Below are 22,389 nucleotides of genomic sequence, written 5' to 3'. Positions count from 1 at the left end.
TTATTCATCCCGTTGAATCTCCTGAGCGACTGTCAACACCATCCCTTCTGGATAAACTGTGATGCCATCTTCAACTAATGGCCAATACTCTTTTGATCTCAAAAGGTTCTCCATCAGCTAGCCCAATGGTCGTGGTGACCATCAAAGCGTGGAATTGCTGGTTGAACGAAGTTACTATTTTCAGATGCCTTTTGCTACTACAAGAAAGTTGCTGCTTCAATTTTTACCACGCCCAGGATATGCTCTGATACCAGACGTTAAAACATACTCCTATGTCATTTCCTATTACTCCCTCAAGTTGGTACATGCGGACTCCAAATGCCCAACTTTCCAAGGATGTCATGAAACTTACGACAACCCAAAGCTTTTGTAAATGTATCTGCAACTTGTGTGTAAGTGGAACATAATACCGTTGCAGGTTGTGACGAACGATCTCATCACGGATGAAGTAAAAATCTACGGCAATGTGCTTAATATACTCATGAAAGACAAAATTCTTTGCAATGAGCAGTGTAGCCTGACTATCCCAGTAGAGTTGTATGTGCATGGAATAACTGATCCCAAGGCTCGAAAGGACTCCCTTGATCCACTTCAGTTCACAAGTGGTACTAGTTATCAAAGGGATCAGTTATTCCATGCACATAAAAAATATGTTTTTTTTTTTTCTTCAACACACTTAATATATTTTTAGGACAAATCTCTTAGGCATAAAAAAAGATCAAACATGTAGTGCAAGAATGTTATTATTGCATAATTAAAAACATCAGTTTATATTATAATATCTTTAAATTTTAAATAATAAAAAAATAAATTAATGTTAAATACAATATATATAACAGTGTTTGTGTCTTTTATTATTGAGAGAAAATGCATATCATAAATATATAGATAACATTTTCAATGTATAATATTTAATTGGTGTATTGTTTTAATTTTTGAACCGTTAAGCTCAATTGACAATACATAAAATCCGGTTTCGGACCCTCCCATGACAATTTTTTAAGAAAATTTCTTCACTCACCTCCTAACCTTCTTGCCCACCCCTGGTGAATTTACCACACTACCCTTGTTTCGGAAGTTCATTTCTGAAAAGGTACTTTTTTTTGTTAAAAAAGGTGTTTTCGGAAATGTATCTCCGAAAACGTGTTTTTTTTAATATAAAATATTGATTTCGGAGATACATCTCCGAAATAAAGTTACTTTTCAGAAAAATGTGGTGTTTCGGAAGTTCATATCCGAACGCACCCCCTGAGGGGAATTCGGAAATGAACTTCCGAAAATTCCAAGAACAAATTGGTCTTGGAATGTTTCGGATATACACTTCCAAAATAATTAATAATTATTAAAAAAATTAAAATCAAGGTGAATCAATACAATTAATAGGTATAAAATCAAGGTGAATCAATAAAATGAAGGTAATCAATAAAATCAAGGTGAATCAAAACATCCTAAACTATTTGAAAGTTAAAAATTATTTTACTAACTTATATAAATCAAAAACATTTTAATTCCATAAGTAAATTTTGAATTATATAGAATTAAATATAAAATTTATTCATTAAATAAAATTAAGACAAAAACTTTTTTTAATTTTTTTAAACTAAATAAAAAATTATCTCATTTTTAATTATGAATCAGAATAGAAATATATAAATATATAATAATAATTATTAATTTTGTAAGTGAAATATATAAATATATAATATATAAATATATAAATGTTAATATATAAATATATAAATATATAATAATTATTATAAATTAAAACACTCATTTTTTTAATTTTTATAATTATTATATAAATATATAAATGTATTTATAATTAATATATAATAATTATTATATAAATATATAAATATATAATAATTTTTATAAATATATAATAATTATTATAATTATTATATAAATATATAAATTAAAACACTCATTTTTTAAATTTTTTTTATAAATATATAAATAAAAAATTATAACTCATTTTGTAAGTGAAATTATTTTAATTTTTTTAATTAAAATTATTTTAAATTTTTAAATATGAATCAGAATAGAAATATATAATAATTATTATTCATAACTAATAAATTATATCAAAATATATAATTATTATTATTTATTACTCATAAATTATATCAAATTTATAATATATAAATTAATTCATATCCTAAAATTAATTTTTGGAATTTTTAGATTTTTTTTTTGTTTTTTCGGAGATGCATCTCCGAATTAATCAAAATCCCAATTTTTGGGATTTTTTCGGAAATGCACTTCCGAAGTCTGAAAAAATTTAGAAAAAAAAATATTTCGGAAATGCATTTCCGAAGCAGGGGTAAAATGGGATTTTCGCTGGGGTGACCCCATAGGGAGGTGGGTAAAGAAAAAATCATTTTTTAAATAATAGAACAATTAAATTATAAAAGATGAATCCCATAGTCAAATAAGAGACCTTTATAATATGCATATTAACCATCTACAATACCTTATCTCAACTTTAAACAAACCATGTTTATATATTTATCATTCAATGAGTATCAACAAGAAAATAATATGGGGCCCTTAATTTTATGAGGCCCTGTGCTGTGGCTCAGCTTGCACAGGCCGAGTCTGAATGCATTAGGTTCTTCTGAAATGTCAAAATTACTTATTTGCTCAATTTTTCTTGAACTTTGCATTTATTAACATAATGGTCAAAACGACTAGACATATATCATTTAATATCTTTTTCTTTGGGTTTAAGTTTATTATTGTGTGTTTTTGTAATGTTTCTTACAATAATTTTTCTTGGAAGGTTTTTTATAAAAATTCTGAATTATCTTTGTAAGATTGCTTCTTATGATATTGAATTTTTTTTTTCCTTTTCTGACAACTTTTATATTCTTGAGTTTATTGGGTGCTCTTAAAGGAGAAGCTCCATATTACTAGCAAAATGATCTTATTTCGCGTCCATTACTTGCCTTCTCGTTTTTAATCTTATTTTGTAATTTATAATATATACAAATTTGTATACTAGTTTCAATTACATAACTAGATAATTCTCTTATGATTAATGACTGATGTGGAATTGTTTCATTAAAATTTTGTTTAATATTATATTTTACCTTTTCTGCAAATAACATAGGTAAACCTCTAATAAATCTCTCTTTCCAGTAATCTACAACATTATCTAACCTAAGAAAGAGTTTTGATAAGACCATATCCAATGATCTGCAACATCATCTGACTTAAGGCAGAGTTTTGATAAGAACATATCTTTATATCACCTATAATCAGACATGGTTGGACTATAAAGGTTTGGTAATTGGTATGTTGCTCTTTGTTGAAGCTTTAGAGGCTCTCCTTCAAAGAACTTAGTAATAGAATATAAGAGATTTGTAACACAAATCTCTTTGTTTGATATTATTTTTATAGGTGAATCTATTTGGTATTTATCTTCTGGACTAAGGAGATTATCCCACCATCCTTTTAGTTGTCCCGTAAAGCTCAAAACTAATATCTCTTTAGTATGTTTTTCTGTATTTCCTTTGAGTTTAAATGTGGTAGCACCCATAATAAGGTTTTTTCTGTATCTAAAACTTGTTGTTCAGACGCATCATCAATGTTCCACTCGACAATGGATTCTTCTAAATAATTATTTTCCATAAAACCACTTCTCTCTTCAAATCGCTGTTGAAACACTTTTACATATTCAGTATTTGCTTTATCGTTTCCACAGAGATTGATGAGATATTACCGCCATTCTACAGTTAATATTGTTATGAGTAAGAGTTTTAGAAAGGTTTTTTTTGAAGCAAATATAATATATTACTATCAAAAAACTGTTTATACACAAGGTGATCCGAAGATCCAACCCTCAAACATCCAAAAAAAACTATAACATCAAAAGTGATATATGGTTCCTAAGTTTCCTTTGTTGACATCCCCTATAAACTATACAATCTAGGATGCTATTCAATATATCAGTATGAGTATTATTTCCGAAAACCACATCATTTCTTCTGCGCCAAATTCCATACAAGGTCTCAGTGAAAGCCAATTTCAGAAGGTTAGCTTTCCAGCCCTTTTTTGCAACAGAATCCTTTATCCAGTTCATCTCTTCAATCCACGGCAGAGGCATATGGTTCATATTAATCCAACCAAGAATTTGTTTCCATATCTCATTTGTATACCTGCAAGCAAAGAATAGGTGTGTTATACTTTCCTCCTCTGTCAGACAAAAACTGCATTTGCTGTCTCTAATCATGTTGAACTTCTTCAATCTATCTTTTGTAGCTAGCCTACCATGACACACTAACCAAGTTGTGAAAGCAGCTCTGGGTCTTGCAGCATTCCTGCGAAAGATAACTCTCAAATCCACAGGATGATCTCTGCCAGTCAGAATATCATACACAACACTCATCTTAAATTTCTTTTGAGCAAGCATACTATCCCACAGTACCTGGAAATCCTGAACCTGATCCCGCAACTCAAAAATTCTCTTCACAGTCCAAGAGCTATTATGGGTGATTTGTGCTGTCATTACATCTTGGCCTTTCAAATAAATCATGTGAATCCATTTGATCCACATACTGTCAGATTTGCTGCAGAGGTTCCAAAGACATTTAAACATGGTGATCTTGTTATAGAAAGGTTTTTGTAACACAAAGTAACAATTTTATGAAAATTAGTTAATGACGGTAAAAATTAGAGTTTTGAACGATTTAAGAAAACGTGTTAAGATTATATTTCGTTAACCTAATTCATATATATCCGATTAATCAAGCATATGAACGTATTAATGATCAATATAATCATGTATCCTTTCAATACCGTTTATCTCTAAAGCGATATTGTGATTATTATTATATTAACCATTAGATGATCTCTCATGCCAACAATTAACATAATAATCTTTAAAGGATCTACTTGATAGTCTTTAACATCCTTAGGATAAAGGGCAGGTTTTCTATCTTATCTAATTGTTGGGACATATATAGTGTGAAGTATTTGGTTTGAGTAATTTATTTGACTATGCAAATTATTAATTTCTTTTCTCTGATATACGAGATTAGCTATAGATTTAAATGGTGAAGCCTCAATTTCTATGTTTTCCTGAGAAGGGGTCAGATGGATGAACTGACTCTATAATTTATTTCCTAGCAGGTTTCCATTTGGTAACTATCCTAACATTAACATCTTAGTACATCTTAACAACAAAAAGATTTTATATTTCTTCTTCTAAACACAGTAATTCAAACCATGTAAAGAAGTAGATATTTAGTTCATGTGTTTCAAAAAACTTATAGAATTTTTGCTAATACATTTGAGACTAATCGTTAGAGAAAGTCGAGAAATTCCAATTTCTCTTCTCTAAATTGTAAACAAACTCAAGTTAGCTTTAATCCAAGTTTTGTCTATGAAAAATGGTTCTTCATTCGTAATTACACCTAGTATTTGTGATTCGGTTGGAGAAGGTGGCCTAGAAGTTATCTCTGAGTAAATTGGTTAGGGAATTGTATGAATGAAGTTTACTCTTGAAAGATTTAACCTAATTGTTTAATCAACCAAATCTTTAGCACTGGATGCCAATCCAATGCCGCTAGATTGATGATAGCAATGTGATTCCGATCCATCAATATCTTGAATAACATCTTTGATAGTTCTGGCCTCAACCTATTCAAATTTAACCACATCTTGTAATATCCATTCTTGAGGAAATTTTTCTATAATATCTGAAGTTGTTAGTATCTTTGGGATCATAACATCAAACCTAATAAGATTTCCTTCAATAATACAAGTTTCATTCCTTTGTGTAGTTTTAAGGGATCTAAAATCGTAATTAACATTAGAGACTTTGTAGGATATATATCCTACTAATAACGTCTATGTTGGCAAGTCTAAGATTAAACTTGTCTCTTAGACCTTGAACATATATAACTAATGAGCTCCTAGTCAATTCATCAGCTAAGCTCATAGAATAATTGAGATGGCAGTTAAAGTATACTGGACCATCGTTAAGAATTGATTCAACTATAGCAATAGTATGAATAATCTTTTGACTTTTAAACTTAATAATTTCTAGCATTGACCAATTTACTAATCTATTTTCCATCCTGAATTTCCAATTCTTGGTTTTGGAAATTATTTTGATCTAATTCAAATTTATCACTATTTAAGATAGCATTTTCAATTCTTGGTTTTGGAAAGTATTTTGATCTAATTCAAATTTATCACTATTTAAGATAGTAGGAACTAAGGGTCAATTACTAATATTACTACGTGAGTTGCATCCTAACTCACTAAAAGCCTTGATGATTTGAGACATTGTTACTGAATAATATCTTTTCAATTAACTTTCTTTCATTGAACTGGTTATTTCTCAGTTTTCTCACTAATCGTCTATCTCTTTTCTCCCCTTTATTGTTAGTTTTCTTAACGGCAATGCATTTTGCTAAACCAATGATTTTACTGCCTCGACTCTCAAGACTTACGACTTAGACCATACAGTACCAACATGTACCCTTAAAAAATTCAAAGTTCAGGATTATGTTTGAAAATAAACAGTTAAAATAAGTAAAATTTAAAGTTTTAGTTATTCGTGGATGTTGAGATACTCGCAAGTATTTACGGATATACACGAATACTATTATAGGAGAGTGGAGGATAACATTAAGTATGGTGATCGTGGATACTATACAAATAGTGTTTTTCCGTACATCTTTTAACATAGAAGAATTATTAGCAATCTAAAAAACTAAGAGCAAATGAAAATAGATTTGGTGAAAAAATACCGGACCAAAATAAGGAATGAATGTAAAGCCACCCGATACAATAAAAAGAAAAAATCATCCTTTCAATTATTAATTTTTTTTTTAAGTTGTTGATTTATACATTATCAACAACCTGTTTACATAAATGTTGCTGTCAGGTATTAGACTCTGGACCAACAGCTTCCTTAACCCAACTAACAAGTGCCAATTGTGCTACCTCACCCACCCCTTTCAATTATTAATTAATTTACATGACAATTAAATCTAGTAAAATTTTTGCTTTCGTCAACCATTGCAAAAAAAAAAAAAAAATTTCAAAACAAAAAGTAAAGAACCCTAAGTTGTATAAATTACTTTAAAATTAAAATCACACTCAACTAAAAAAAAAGTAAAAATGCATATTTATTAAACAAATCTGAATAAAATTTATTTGTAAAAGTAAAAGAAGTGTTATATTATATTAACAAGATTGTCTAGAAGATCAAACTCATAAATATAAGGTTGTCTTATTATTTGGGGTGAAATGAAACACCACAACAAAATTAATCCTGATCAATTATAGTGCACATATTAAAACTCAAAACAAACAAAGTTAATCTCGCGCCAGTGATAGATCCTTATCCATCATAGTGTAGGTTAATTCTCCAAATAATCAGTTAGTCCTGCAACAATAATAGGATGCATTAAAGTGCATAAATTTGAAATATCACATACCAATGGACAAAAGTTGAAATATATTTTGGATGTGTTTTAGTGTTGTTATTTAATGTTTTTAAAATTCCTTTTGTATTTCACAACATTAGTATAAGAATATTAACGAGACATAGAATATAAAGTAATTATCAATGAGATCAAACCTTAGAGAGATAATTCAGTCAAATGTAAGTTGGCATACTGTGGAGGCCCTTGGGACATTAGATAATCTTTTGCGAGTATTGAATTTCTCCTTTAGGTCCGTTGAAATATCAGTGATAATCATTGTTTTCAAAACACATCCTTTTTGCAAAATATATTCAACAAAGTACAATTCATCTGTAAATCCTCGATATCCTTTGAATTGAATAAAGTTCAGGTGCAATTCAAGACAACTAGGAACACTCGGTTTTGCGGCCCATTTTAATAAAGATGGTTGTTCCTGTAGACACCGCACAAAGAACCATGTTAGTCATTTGTCATTTTCATCCGACGAATACAAATAGCTAATTAAACAAAAAAAACTAAAATAATGTGTTTTGAAAAGTTAACGATCAACATGATACTTTTAAAGTTATGCGGACCCTAAAGTTGACATACATGATCAAAAGGTTATTAAGCCACAAAACTTTAATTAAACAAACTTAAAGAGCTAAACATACCTCCTTGTCATTAGAAACCTCGTTGTCATTTTGAATGATGAGAACTTGAAGTGAATGACATATTTGAAGTAGGCTCATAATAAAATTGGAGTTGAACCGCAAAAGATTGAGATTTAGATGAAGTAAATTGTCAAATTTTGGAAGATGTAAATGAGTGTCTTTGCCGCCAAGTAACTGCTATGTTCAAAAGTAGAGTAATGATGTAATGTCAGGAAACTAACTGAGAGTGAAAATGGTGTGAATTGAAAGACTTGTCAACACATGTCGTACCTTTTTTGCCGAACGGCGCAACCTTAAATGTTTAAGGAGTACAATTTTCAAGGTCTTTAAAGAAGATGGTAGGCAAAGAGGCGGAACACAAATTGTATCATAATCCTCAACATAAACATACCAGTGAAAATCCATAGTTTCTAGACAAGGACAGCCTTGAAGGAAGTCAATGAGGTTAGCCGGATCAATATCACATATGTCAAGTCCCAACTTCTTTAATGATGGTAAACTAAAAGCCTTGGGTAGTGACTTATCAAAATGAAATGCACCTTTGAGACTATTGAGTTGAAAAAAGTGTTAGAAATAGAATAATCATTTTATTATTACAATTAGAATAAAAATGAATTGAATGTTCTTCTTGCCTGAGAGAGACCAGATTAGAACATTCCGAAATCTTATTGGGAAGCGGAAAGCGATAATTGTGTATAGTGTAGAGCGCGACGTCGAGTTCTTTGATGAGGGGTCCCATTGCGGAGTTGATCCATGCGTTAACTGAGGAAGCACACATGGAGTTCATAGTGAGAGATTTAGTACATGAGAGGCTGATCTTGTGGACTTGGTAGGGCCTGAGGACATAGATAAGGCTGTTGACAAAATAGAAAAATCTTCTGAAGTGCTTGAATCGTTGAGAAGTGAATTGGATAAATTTGTGATTGAATTGGATAAATTCGTCATGGGATAATTTGATAGCGGAGAACCATTCGTTGCATGTTTCGGAATTGAGTTGGATAAAGTTGTCATGGAATTCAAAATAGTTAATGGATAAATTGAGATTGGAGAGATAGTCCTTGAATTGTTCGGAATCGAAATCGATAAAGTTGCTGTCATTGAATTTGACAAAGTCGTCGTCGGATAAGTTGAGAACGGAGACATGCTTCCAGATGTGGCGCCACCGGGAAGAGAGAATGCTTGTTTGAACTGATGTTTTGCTTGATAGGAGAGATATGATGCGGGTCAATAAATGATCTGGTAGACTACTGAACCTATCTGATGACTCTGCCATGGCAGCTTCTTCTTGCTTTTGTGGATTGGAGTCTGCCATGGATGGAGGCAGCTTCTTCTGGCTTTTGCGGTTTGGACTTTGGCAAAGGAAGATATAAATAGATTTATCAAACCCTAATAGGCTACGAGAGTTAGAGAATATATATCTTCCTACGATTTATTTTTTAAAACTTGTACAAATTAAAGCATCATATTTGATTTGTTTCATAATTATTTTATTAAGATTTGTTTCATAATTTATTTTATGGTTATTATGAGTTCTTCTATCCTAAATTAAAGCAATAGATTTGGTTTATTTTATAAAAAATCATCCAAAATTAAAACAACATATTTGATTTATTCTATCCAAATTCAAAAACCAAAAACAACCAAACCCAAGTTCTCTTCTTGATATTTTTGGTTTATGTTGATTGCTTGGTTTTTTTATTTGGAATTTATGTGTAAATTTATGGATTTTCTAGGATATTCTTGATTTTCAGAAAGTTGTGTGTTGAGATATTAGACACAATTCAAGTTAAGTTGTATGGCGCAAGCTTAATTATTAGGGTTTGTTAGCATACTTAGTGTACAAGTTAGTTGTATATAAATAAACTAGTTTGTAAATAAGTATGTACACGGTTCAATTTGAATAATAAAATTCTTGTTTACTTTATTCTTTCTTATTGGTATATTCTTATCTAGAGCTTCGGTTAGATTATTGATTGTGTTTTCATGAATCTCACATCAAAGAGCTCCAGTTAGATTATTGATTGTGTTTTCAAGAATCACACATCAGAGATCGTGTTTCCAGGGTCGTTATGAAGATGAATGGTACTAATGACATTCTGAATTCTCTTCCAACCCAGTTTCGATGGAGATTACATATGCAAGTTCTGTTAGGCTTTCATGAAACCCTAGAAGTGGTTACTAATAGCATTCCCGCGTTAGCTGCAGATGCAACCGACGCACTGAGAACCACTCACAATAAACCAAAAAGAATGATTGGAAGGCTGCGTATTGTATTCAAACGGTGATTGATGCGGTGAATTTTAATATAATATTTTATGCTTAAAGTCAAATTTGTCAAGGTTGTCAAGCTGCAAACTTTGTGAAGACAATAGAGATTGTACGTTGGCAATGCAAACTTTGTGAAGACAATAGAAATTATACGTTGGCAATGGAAGAAGACAGTTTCATTCGAATAGTTACGCGTGTGTGCTTTAGATAGATAGAATCCAAATTTATTGATACTAGATGTCATACTTAGAATATTTACACCTTAAATAACTCTTTAATTTGTAGAAAACGAATTAATTTAATATAATCATTAAAGTAGATCAAGCCAATCAAAATTCGTAGAATTATGAAATTATATGATTTTGTATCACATAAATTTATTATATTGTATAATATTTTATTGGGTTTAATGGTAGTATAAAAAAAATTACACATACATCTAATTAGAATATTTTAAAGTGCCAAATCATAAAAGTATTTTAAATTTTACAATATAATTTGACGCTTAACACGGTCGTCATTTGTTGACAGTGTAAAAATAATTTACACTGTCAGCGCGCCATCACTTTTCTCTATTTTATTTGAAACACGTATAACAATCTACTATTAAAAATAGGGATAATAGGTATTTACCCCCTACCATATACGCGAGATTCGATTTACCCCCTATTAATATTTTTTTTGGATTACCCCCTTGAAATATGAAAAGTTCTATGATTTACCTCCCTAGGACCCCTCTGTAAACTTGTTTCTTTGATTTACCCCACTGGTTTTTCACTTTTTTTTACACGTTTAGGGGGTACCCTAAAAATACAGGGGGTAATCCAAAAAAAATATTAATAGGGGGTAAATCGAATCTCGCTATATGACAGAGAGTAAATACCTATTATCTCTTAAAAATATATTAATATGTGTGTAAATTATTTGAAACTTTATAGACATAATTACCAACACAATATAAAATGATTTGACAATTAGATTGGTTTAAATCATAACAATGTAGATGTTATGAATCTAATGTCAATTATAGGATTTTCATATTACTTGATGATTTTTTGATTAAGTCAAAACATGCACTAGTGTCTACTAAGTCAAAAAAAGTTTTTAGAGATATAAGGCCATTTTTTTCTCCCAAAAGCAATTACTTCATTTGGTTTAAGTCACATCCAAGTACAAGTCTTTGCTTAATAAACAAATGTGACCGGTATTTGTATATGGTTTTAATGCAACGTTCCATTATTATTATCTCTTTCTTTCTACCACTATATAAGAAAACAAGGACATCTCTCTTCTCAAAAATCATGTGACCCATCTTTACTCTCTCAAAAATGGATAATTTCTTTTCAAATCCTACAACTATTGTACTTGCTATAGCATTAGTACTTCTATACAATATATGGAGGATCAAAAAACTTAGTAACAAATCAAAGGGTAAGACACCCCCACAACCATCATATGCCTTACCTTTCATAGGTCATCTCCATTTACTAGGAAACCAAACCCCCCTTGCAAGAATATTTGCTTCTTTTTCGGACAAATATGGTCCAATCTTCCAAATCAACTTAGGAGCATACCCTGCCCTTGTTATTTCCAACCAAGAAGCAATCAAAGAATGTTTCACCACAAATGACAAAATCTTAGCTTCAAGACCAAAGTCAAGTCATGGAATCTACCTTGGTTATAACTTTGCTGGATTTGCATTTGCACCATATGGTCCATATTGGACTAAGCTAAGAAAAATAGCCATGCTTGAATTACTTTCGTCACGCCGAATGGAATCGTTGAGACATGTTTACGAATCGGAGATTGATACTTTGATTAAGGATCTCTCCTTTTATGTTAAAGATGGAAAGGTTAAGGTTGTGATTAGTGAATGGTTGGAAAGGTTAACATCTAACATAATGACAAAGATGATTTGTGGGAAAAAGTATTTTGAGTATTTGCAAGATGTAGATGATGTTGAAGCACATGGAAATATTGTGAAACTTATAAAAGAATTTATGTATATTTCTGGTGAGTTTGTTCCTAAGGATTTGATTCCAATTCTTGGTTGGTTTGGTTTTGAAGGAAAATTGCTAAAATCTATAAAAAGAGTTGCTAGAGATTTGGATATAGTTGCTGGTAGATGGGTTGAAGAACATGTTGGTGTGAATAATTCAAGCAAAGAATATGATTTTATTGATGTAATGCTTTCTTTGATTGAAGATGATCCTGTTTCTGGTCATAACCGCGATACTATCATCAAAGCTAATGTTATGGTATGCATTTTTTTTCTTTAGTTCTAAATTATTGTGTAATATTTTTTTTATTATTGAACAAATCAACCTTTCATTTCAGAATCTTATGTTAGCTGGGTCAGACACAACATCAACAACAATGACATGGGTCCTAGCCATGTTGTTGAATAATAAAAATGCTTTAAAGCTTGCACAAGAGGAGATTGACCATCACATAGGCAAAAACAGAAGGGTAGAATCGTCAGACATAAAAAACCTTGTTTATTTACAAGCAATTTTCAAAGAAACTTTAAGGTTGTACCCCCCAGCTCCACTATTAGTACCCCATGAAGCAACAGAAGATTGTTACATTCAAGACTATTATGTACCAAAAGGGACACGTGTGTTTGCAAATGTTTGGAAATTACATAGAGATCCAAGTATTTGGTTAGAGCCTGAAAAGTTTTCACCAGAGAGGTTTATTAATGAGAAAGGTGAAATTGATCATGATGGTCATCATTTTGAATATCTTCCATTTGGATTAGGGAGAAGAGCTTGTCCTGGTTATATGTTTGCTACACAACTTAGTCTTATTACACTTGCTCGCTTGATTCATGGGTTTGATTTTGAAGTGCCGGTGGATGAAGTTGTTGATATGAGAGAAGGGTTGGGTTTAACCTTGCCCAAGTTAACTCCATTGCAAGTTCTTTTGACACCAAGATTACCCTTTGAACTCTATCAATGATGTTTGATATCATCTTATTAGGTTCTATAAAGACACCAAGTTATGTTGGAAAAGACTTGAACAATCATATATATCCAAGCACAATTGAGTTTATGTTTTTCTTTGTGTACATTATGTATTGCTAAGTATATGTTATTGCATATATACATATATAAATACTATCATATTACAATAATACTATATTATTACATGATGTTTTGATTTTAAGGGTGGTCAGTTTTAAGAAAGAGACAAGCAAATAATTATGAGTTGGAGATGTACATGAGAAAACTTGAGAGTATCCTATAAACTTCAGAGTTTTTAAAAAGATATACTCACAAACCTCCTTATACAAGGAAATGACGTTTTAAGGTTAACTTCCAACAAAACAGCGAATAAGGTCTAGAATGGTTATCCTCCAAATCAAATAGAAATTTTCCAGTAGCTAATCTCGACCCAATTAAGAAGGATTTTATAGTAGGATATCCTCCAAATGGAACTGGGATTTTACACAGGTTGACCAAAAATCATGTTAAAATTTTGTACGGGCTAATCTTGAACCAACCGAGCTTTTATACCAGGGTGAACTCATGAAACAAGTGAGATTTTAACTATGTTAATATTGAACTGATTGAGCTTTTAACCGGGTTGATCTCAAATACCGTTATGGAGATTTTAACGTCTATTATTTACAAATCAAAAGAGAGCTTTCCTTCTTGGAGAAACTCACAAACTAAACGGAGACTTCCTAAGACAATCCCTAAAAACCAAGAGCTTTTAAATGGTTTAGCTCGCTATCAAACAACTTCTTATAGAATAATCATTTACTCAAGAGATAATACACACTTGGTAAATTATAATTAAGCCCTCACCTAGAACAATGATCCTCACTTTGTCTAAAAAATACTCTCATAGCATTATGGCTAAATATATGTGAGAAAAATGAGAGATTTAGTAAAAATGATAAGAGAAATGATAGTGGGATCAAAATGTATTTTATGAATGTTTAAAAGTGATAGAGAAACTCTATATTTATAAGCAAATTTGGGATTTAAATTTTGAAATAATCCATTGTCCAAATCAATGTCATATTTGATTAGGCTAATCGTATATCGACCTCCAATAATCGATTGTTCAAGTCACAAATAGAAGTTTTTAATATTTAGTTGTTACCAATCATTAAGAGATTGTACCAATCGCTTTTAAACTGAACTTAGTGAAAATAATTGATTAGGTCATTAGGCCTAATCGATTACTCAGTTGTAAAAAGTCTTCCCATCAAGAACATCTTCAAAAGGTTAGCTCGGTTTAAGAGGATAACTTAATCAATCATTTTGAGCATCTTTGACCGTTTGAGCTATCACCAATAGATAAAGACTTCACTAAATATCTTTTGTTATCAGGTGGTGTTATCATCGAAACAAAACAACTGCTCAACTGCCCTAAAGTTTTGTTATCCACAAACTTTATTATCTTGAATCACCTTGATAATACCTACAAGCACATATATCCATTAGGTTAACCGTCCTTTCAAGTAAAATTTGTAATTGGTTTTATACGATTTGTTTACACAAATTTTCAAACATAGTGAAATTTTGTTTCTGAGGTAACATATGTCGAACACGATGTTGTAACAAGTGGTTCAACAAGTTAAACAAAATTTAACACACTGATGGATAATAATGCAAAACCAATGTAAAAGCAGTCAATTGCACAAGATATTTGTAACCTAGTTTAGTGAAACCACATCTACGTCTGGAGGGTGTAACATCCTAAAACTCCAACACATAACTTATAAGATAATCAGAGTAATTTTCTCCAAAAGGATGTCAGATTTTATCTACATAAACGTCTTTATCAAAATTATATTTAATAGCAACGGAAATTAACCAATTAAAAACACAACGTCATTGTCTAATCAAAATAGAAATCATTTAACTCAATGAAATATCATTTTGGGTAAACATAACAACTCGCAGAATAAAATAAGTAAATGATCCCAACTCAAGCGTTACACTATCAGAGTGACACAAGGTAACTAAAAGACACAGATGACAATAGACGAAGAAAGCGTGCATAGCCATCTTTCACACCCGCGGCATCTAAGGCTCTCTTGTCTCTACCTAAGTATCTGCACCATATGCGCAAAGCCAACACCAGAAACAAACGGGGGTGAGAATACGTTCATAAATGTTATTGGTGTATAAGACAATAAAGGATAGATCACTCAGGTTATTCACATCAACCATGCATTTTATATATTATTTTTGCAATTAAAATTATTATTTTAAGTAAAAGCAAGACGAGTTATGATATCTATAACCTATTGAAAGATAGTTTTATATTTAGATTTCAATTAAAATTTATCTAGTTTTAGTTCAATTCATAAAAAAGGCAACCGTAAGTTAGGCTAATTAGTCACCCTTAGGGCCAGCTTTAACCCAACCGGACCACCAAAAGGCTACGCCTCTCCTCACATTGATTAGCCACTAAACCAAAAATAGTTATTTGGTTGGCCACAAACACCCAAATAAACCATACATCAAATCCACCTCATAGGTGTATCAAAAAAAAATTCTAAAAAAAAAATTAATATTATTTGTATAAACATATAAATAATTAAATATTTAAAAAAAATTATGTTTATTTTTTCTCTATTATATAAGATTAATTTCTATGTATTAGTATTATAAATATTTTATACATGTAACCAAGTTAAATTAAATAAAATATAAAAATTTTATAATACATTGATTTGATTGAAATCTTTCAACTAATAATATATATACAAATGAAATTGTTTGTATAAAATGTAACGCTGTTTTACACCGTCAGTGAATCGTGACTTAAATGCTTATTGAAATTTAACTTTTATTTTAATTATTTATAAAATAATATTTGTGAAGACTATGTAAAAAAATTTACACGACAATGCATAATAATTAATCTTTTATATATATATATATATATATATATATATATATATATATATATATATATATATATATATATATATATATATATATATATATATATATTAGTTTTTGGCTCTTTTATATACAAAAAGGACTACACATGTAAAAGTCATTTAACCTCTTACAAATGCATAAGCTAAGTTACATTTCTAAAATTATAGTTAAAAATAAAATTTTGAGATATTACACTCTCGGTGTCACCAAATATACATTACTCTCTCCATCTAACTAATAACCACTCTAAACTTTTATGTGAGTACAAATAAAAACTCAAACAAAAATTCCCATATTTTTGTTACTAAATTTTTATTTTTGGTTATAGAAAATGGGATCAAAGAGGGACTTTGCAGTGAATGCTGTGTCTCAATGGTTGAAGAAGAAATCAATGAAAGTGAAGATCTCTTTAGGGATATTGCTTGCTTTTTGTGCTTTGGTGGCTCTAAATTTTACTATTAGAGATCCAAGATATTTCTTTAGAGCCTCTGCAACAATCCATATTGTTGGCCTTATTACTCTCATATACAAACTCTTTACTCACAAAACATGCTCTGGTAAGTTTCTTTGCATCATGAATTCTCTTCATTTTTTTCTCCTTGAAGAATGTTACAAGCTTAAGAATGTTATTCTTGTTATATTTTTAGGTTTATCACTTAAGAGTCAAGAGCTTACAGCTGTATTTCTAACAACAAAAGTTGGTTGTAGTGCCTACTTACATGCTAACTTACACACTGTGTTGGACATTATACTTCTCTTGTTAACATTGTTGGTTATTTGGTTGATACGATTCAAGCTCAAGTCTTCCTATATCAAGGAGATTGACAACATGTGGTTATCATTTTTGGTAAATATATTTACATCTTTTCTTTCTGTATAATTCTTTATTATAATTTAGCTTTTTTTTTTTTAATATATTCATTTAAAGAATGTGTTTTACTTGAAACATTCAAAAAAAAATTAAATGGTTAATAAATATATTAGACTGAGATATATTTGATAGAAGTCTAAAAGGTTTCATTCACCAAACTCTCCAACATTTAATGATTTAAGTAATATGGCGAGTATTTGTGTAGTAAATGATGAGGTCAGTTGGCAAGCATGTGAACTAGCCCGGCCCACTTCCTCTCGTGGAAGAATGTGGTAAATCACGTGCTAAGCGAATGGAATAAGACTCCATTAAGGAATAATCGAAGTATTCGTTGAACTGATAACATTTTCAACATAATTGGAAGACTAACCCCAATTATTCGATTAGCGATCAAATTAGGGAGACATATAACAGGTTTTGTAAATTAGGGAGACTAATCCTAAGAATTCGTCTTACATTCACTCCTTCATTAAAGTTTACTTTATCAATACTTAGCAAGGGAGTTAATTAAAAACATTCACTTTTTACAAATCGAAACTAAATAAACCCTCTTGTGCTTCCTAACACATGTAGGTTCCTTACTAGCTATGGAAAGCAACTCTTCTTCTAAAACCAGGACCGGCCCTGTGCATGTGCAGGAAGTGCTACAGCACAGGGCCTCAAATTTTAGGGGCCCCAAAATTTTAAAAGGTCTAATTTTTTTCCATAAGTATTAATTGAAATAAATAAAATGTTATGGTAAAAATTCAATAAATCAAAAAATGCTATAATAAAAATTCAATACATACAAAATTTGAGATATATCAAAATTCAAAATGATTTTAATTAAATATATTATTGATTAATACATAAATATAATTTTTATGTGTATTTTTTAATTATTATAATTGTATTTATATTTTAAATTTGGGCCCATTTTCAAAATTAGAACGGGGCCTCTGCGTTAATTGGGTCGGCCCTGTCTAAAACCAACAGACTACACCGCTATTTAAATCCAAAATCCACACCCCCTTCAACCCAACCAGGTAAAATTGGTGTTTAGAAATAAGAAGCGACCTCCTAAAAGACACATAAAGCGAGAACTAATCCTTCCAAAATACGTTATCATATCATTTCCAAACACCTTATTAATGCCATAAAAAAACCAATTAGTAACCTCATTAACTTTAAAACCAAGCAAAGAGACATATTTCCATCATAGAAACGCAACCCTTAGCCTCGTAATGTGACTTCCCAACAGCGACAAGACGATGAGAGAACTATACTTAACAGAGAGAGTATCATATCAAAGTAATAAATTTTCATTTATAGGTCTCAAAAACCCTAACAAATCATAAAAATATACTTTAATAGTTATAGGAAACATATTCACATTGCAAACATGTTGTATGGCAATGTGAGTGGCTTGAAAAACAAATTAGCGTTGAATATAACTTAGAAAAGAAGCATGATCAATGCTAAAAGAATGGGATGAGCAATAACCATATCAAACAATCCAAAAAAAAAGCACTGAGTAGTAAAAAATTAACAAAATAAGTTTTATACCTGAGAATGCTAGGTCGTTGCCCAGAAGCAACGCGTTGTATGGCTCGAGTAAAGTGTCAAAAGAGCAAGGGCAGCTACATCGCCGCTTGGATGCAGTGAAAAATAAGCAAGGGTTCCTATATTTTCGTGAACGGGCGTGGGTAATGAAGTTAGTTCATAAGAGTAGGACTCGTGTTAGATCGTGGAATATAGACACACTTATTGGAAAATCTATGGAAAGAATTAACAATATGGATAGGACGGAGATCAATTTTATGTGCCTAGAAGAAACTAAGTAGACAGATGAAAAAGCAAAAGAATTAGACAACTTGGGATTTAAGTTTTGGTACACAGAAAAGTTAGATCAAGAAATGGAGTGAGGATTATTATGGATAAGGAGAGGAATGTGGATATTGAGGATGTGAAAAGAGTAGGAGATTGAATCATAATCTTGAAATTTGTAGTGGAACAAGATACCTTTAATATTATTAGTGTCTATGCACCGCAGGTTGGGTTAGCAGAACACCTTAAGGTACCATTTTTTGGAGGATTTAGAAGGCTTACTTTAGAATATACCCCAAGGAGGGAAGATTTTTTTTAAAACGAGATTTAAATGGTCATGTAGGGAGCGTAGCAAGAGGGTTTAAGAACATGCATGGAGGGTATAATCTAGGGGAGGTGAATGCGGAGAGTAAATCCATATTAGAGTTTTCGTTGGCTTTGGATATTACAATATAAAATACCTGGTTTAGGAAAAGAGATGATCATCTTATCACATATAAAAGTGATATGTGGAATATGATGGCCCAAGAGATTAGAAAAGTGGCTAAAGATACTTTGGGAAAATCATGAGGTTTTGGACCTAGAGGTAAAGAATCGTGGTGGTGGAATGAAAATGTTCAGAGTAAAGTTAGATTAAAAAGGATTGTTTTAAAAAATTGTCTATGTGTAAAAATTCTGAAACCTGGGAAAAGTATAAGAAAACTAAGAATGAGACCAAGAAAGGGGTGATTGAAGCAAGAGTCCGAGATTTTCACGGATTATAGCAATCTTTAGGAACCAAGGAGGGAGAAAATATAAGAGGATGTAAACCATCCGATTTAAGTTGTGTGGCTGAAATGAAGGACAACTCCAAGTGTTTTATGTTACGCAAAGGTACCGCTCAAGCTGAAGGGAAAATTTTATCGGATTGCGGTAAGACCTGCGATGTTGTACGGGACAGAATGTTGGACGCTTAAGAATCAACACGAGAATAAAATAAGTGTAGCAAAAATGAGGATGTTATGTTGGATGTGTGATAAGACTAGATATTATAGGATTATAAATAAAAATATTAGAGAGAGTGTTGGGGAAGAAACTATAGTAGAAAAGATGGTGGAAAATAGACTTAGGTGGTTTAGGCATATAGAAAAAAGACTTGTAGATTCAGTGGTAAGGAGAGTAGATCAGATGGAGAAAAGTTAAACAACTTGAGGAAGAAGAAGACATAGAAAGACTATAAGAGAAGTTATTAAAAAATATCTCGAATTTTATAATTTTAATAAAAATATGGTTTTGAATAGAACATTATGGCAAAGATTGATCCATCGCTTAGTGGGACAAAGCTTGGTGGTTGTTGTTGTATCAGAGAAACACACCAACAAAAACAACGACAAATTAAATTTTGACTCATCTTCAAATTTGTGGTACAAGAGGCTAATGGGTTTCAAATTGATTTTTCTAATGTGTTCATATTTACTTATTTTTATTTCAAAGTCCATGCATGAAGAAAAATATAGTAAAAAATAACACATTTCATTTGTTATGCACAAGGTGGTGCCTTCTATAATTTTAGGTACAGTAATACACCCATATACAACTCATACATGGATAGTTGGAGTTCTTTGGGCGTTCTCTACGTATTTGGAATCTATTTCAATACTTCCTCAACTCCGTTATATGCAAAATGCAAAGGTTTGTAAAATGTGTTACTTGTTCTTTTATAACATTTTGACGTCTTATTGCATATATTGTAATTCTAACATATATTTTTTCAGATGGTTGAAACATTCACAGGATATTATGTATTTGCACTTGGTGTCTCGAGATTCTTTTCCATGGCTTTTTGGATTATTCATGTGAGATTCGTTAATTTTTGTTATACTTTCTTAAACTCGTATATTTCTATGGTTTTAAAAACATAAACTTCTATAGGGGTTTATGTTAGAAAAACACCTCTTACAGAAGAGGTTGAAGACTCTAGCAGCACATAAGAAATCTTAGAGGTGGATCCTACCAATATTTATTTTAAAATTTCAAGTTAAGCTTTGTTTGGACAATTTTCTCCCAAAACACTAAAATTTCATAGACTAATTGGCGGGCTTCTAGTGATGGCTCTGGTTGATACATGCAGCATTCACATCATATTGCAACCACACATTAGACACCATTTAAACATATATGTTACACCAATTCCTCAATTTTCAGTTATAGTTGATAATGACTCAAACCTACAGTGCTAAGACATTTGTAATAATGTCCAAACTACCTTACAAGGCCAATCTTTCGCCTGCCATTTTACTTATCACCCATTGAGGATGTTGATGTTGTTTCACGCATGACGTGTTTGTGTACATTATGACTAATACATGGAATTTTTTCAATTCCCTCCATCATATTTTCTCACAATGACACATACAATAATGGTGATCCAACTTTTATAAAAATGTGAAAATATCGTATAATCATGGAAAATAGTAGACTCTCATGACCCAATTGTTTCACCGCTAGATCACACACACGCACACTTAATATTATGAGAATGGGAGCACATTTAATTTTGTGTAATATTTTCTAACCTTTTGTAGACTTATGAGACACGAGGAGAATACTTGTTTTTTTGGGGCCATGGCTATTTCTGGATGCTGGCAGTGTTTATATCAGAAATAATTCAGTCTTTTATCTTAGCAGATTTTTGTTATTATTATATAAAGAGGTAGACCGTTTTATTTTCTCTTCTAAATATATTTCATAAATATTAAATATTCTATATTTTTATAAAAATTATTATTTAAAAAATACAAAGTGGAAGATGTGGATCGAGGAGATGAAATTAAAAAAAAATGTTATAAAGGAAAATCAATTTTAACATTGTAATATCAAACTTCCTATACTATTTGGAACTACACGAGTTTTACTATCATGTTTTTAGAATATAAGACTGTTTTTAAATTTTTTCCCTACCAATTTATATGGAGAAACTTCTTTTTGTATATGTGTTATTAATCATTTTAATTTATTTGATTTTTCAGCTTCATGAAAGGAAAACTTTTGAAGAAGATGCCTGTTTAAGTATCTTGATTTGGTGAACTATGCATTGAAGAAGAGTTTATAACTATACTTGTGTCAAAAAAGTGTTTGCAACTATAATTTAGATTAAGTTTTTATCACTTCATCATGTTTGAGATTTAGTAACGTATAAAAAACATGTTACTAAATTGAAAATATATTATTAAGGGTTAAATATGTTTTTAGTCCCTATAAATATGCGACCCTGTATATTTAGTCCTTATAAAATTTTCCTTCAATGAATGGTCTTTTTAAAATTTTTATGCATGTAATTTCAGTCCCTGCTGTCAAACAAATGTGTATTTTAGAATGATTATTTTGCAGACATGTTCATTTTAAAAAGTTTCTGAAAAAAAAAAAAAACTCAAAATTTAATTTCTAAGTTGAGATTTTCA

General features: G+C 30.8%; 2 protein-coding genes and 2 long non-coding RNA genes across 5 annotated transcripts; 2 read left to right on the top strand and 2 right to left on the bottom strand.

The window, feature by feature from the left end:
- Positions 1 to 7,341: 7,341 nt before the first annotated feature.
- Positions 7,342 to 8,230, bottom strand: LOC131618158 (uncharacterized). Its single transcript, XR_009288755.1, has 3 exons — positions 8,096 to 8,230; positions 7,598 to 7,875; positions 7,342 to 7,402 (listed from the first exon to the last, which is right to left on the bottom strand). It is a non-coding gene; the product is annotated as an uncharacterized LOC131618158 (long non-coding RNA).
- Positions 8,231 to 11,691: 3,461 nt separating this feature from the next.
- LOC131618157 (cytochrome P450 CYP82J17-like) lies at positions 11,692 to 13,369 on the top strand. Its single transcript, XM_058889421.1, has 2 exons — positions 11,692 to 12,621; positions 12,701 to 13,369. Exons 1-2 carry the CDS (start codon positions 11,692 to 11,694, stop codon positions 13,322 to 13,324), a joined length of 1,554 nt encoding a protein of 517 aa, XP_058745404.1. The 3' UTR covers positions 13,325 to 13,369.
- Positions 13,370 to 14,374: 1,005 nt separating this feature from the next.
- On the bottom strand, positions 14,375 to 15,665 carry LOC131618156 (uncharacterized). Its single transcript, XR_009288754.1, has 2 exons — positions 15,427 to 15,665; positions 14,375 to 14,797 (listed from the first exon to the last, which is right to left on the bottom strand). It is a non-coding gene; the product is annotated as an uncharacterized LOC131618156 (long non-coding RNA).
- A 748-nt stretch (positions 15,666 to 16,413) lies between these two features.
- LOC131616357 (uncharacterized) lies at positions 16,414 to 22,389 on the top strand. 2 transcript variants are annotated; one of them, XM_058887668.1, is made up of 7 exons: positions 16,414 to 16,530; positions 16,601 to 16,829; positions 16,920 to 17,119; positions 20,480 to 20,620; positions 20,704 to 20,784; positions 21,514 to 21,641; positions 21,958 to 22,389. In XM_058887668.1, the coding sequence occupies exons 2-7, from the start codon at positions 16,604 to 16,606 to the stop codon at positions 21,995 to 21,997; spliced, it is 816 nt and encodes a 271-aa protein (XP_058743651.1). In that variant the 5' UTR covers positions 16,414 to 16,530; positions 16,601 to 16,603; the 3' UTR covers positions 21,998 to 22,389. The 2 variants fall into 2 exon arrangements, with proteins under 2 accessions (XP_058743651.1, XP_058743650.1); XM_058887667.1 differs by having other exon boundaries at positions 16,462 to 16,829.

Source organism: Vicia villosa, linkage group LG7 (assembly GCF_029867415.1).
Source record: "Vicia villosa cultivar HV-30 ecotype Madison, WI linkage group LG7, Vvil1.0, whole genome shotgun sequence".
Lineage (NCBI taxonomy): Eukaryota > Viridiplantae > Streptophyta > Magnoliopsida > Fabales > Fabaceae > Vicia > Vicia villosa.
This window is presented reverse-complemented; position numbering and strand designations above follow the sequence as displayed.

Bases quoted from the DNA above. Each gene is read 5' to 3' on its own strand.
- LOC131618157 (XM_058889421.1), top strand. From the start codon at position 11,692: ATGGATAATTTCTTTTCAAATCCTACAACTATTGTACTTGCTATAGCA. The intron at 12,622-12,700 runs GTATGCATTTTT...CTTTCATTTCAG, and splicing joins TCATCAAAGCTAATGTTATG to AATCTTATGTTAGCTGGGTC.
- LOC131616357 (XM_058887668.1), top strand. From the start codon at position 16,604: ATGGGATCAAAGAGGGACTTTGCAGTGAATGCTGTGTCTCAATGGTTG. The intron at 17,120-20,479 runs GTAAATATATTT...GTTATGCACAAG, and splicing joins ACATGTGGTTATCATTTTTG to GTGGTGCCTTCTATAATTTT. The intron at 20,621-20,703 runs GTTTGTAAAATG...ATATTTTTTCAG, and splicing joins GTTATATGCAAAATGCAAAG to ATGGTTGAAACATTCACAGG.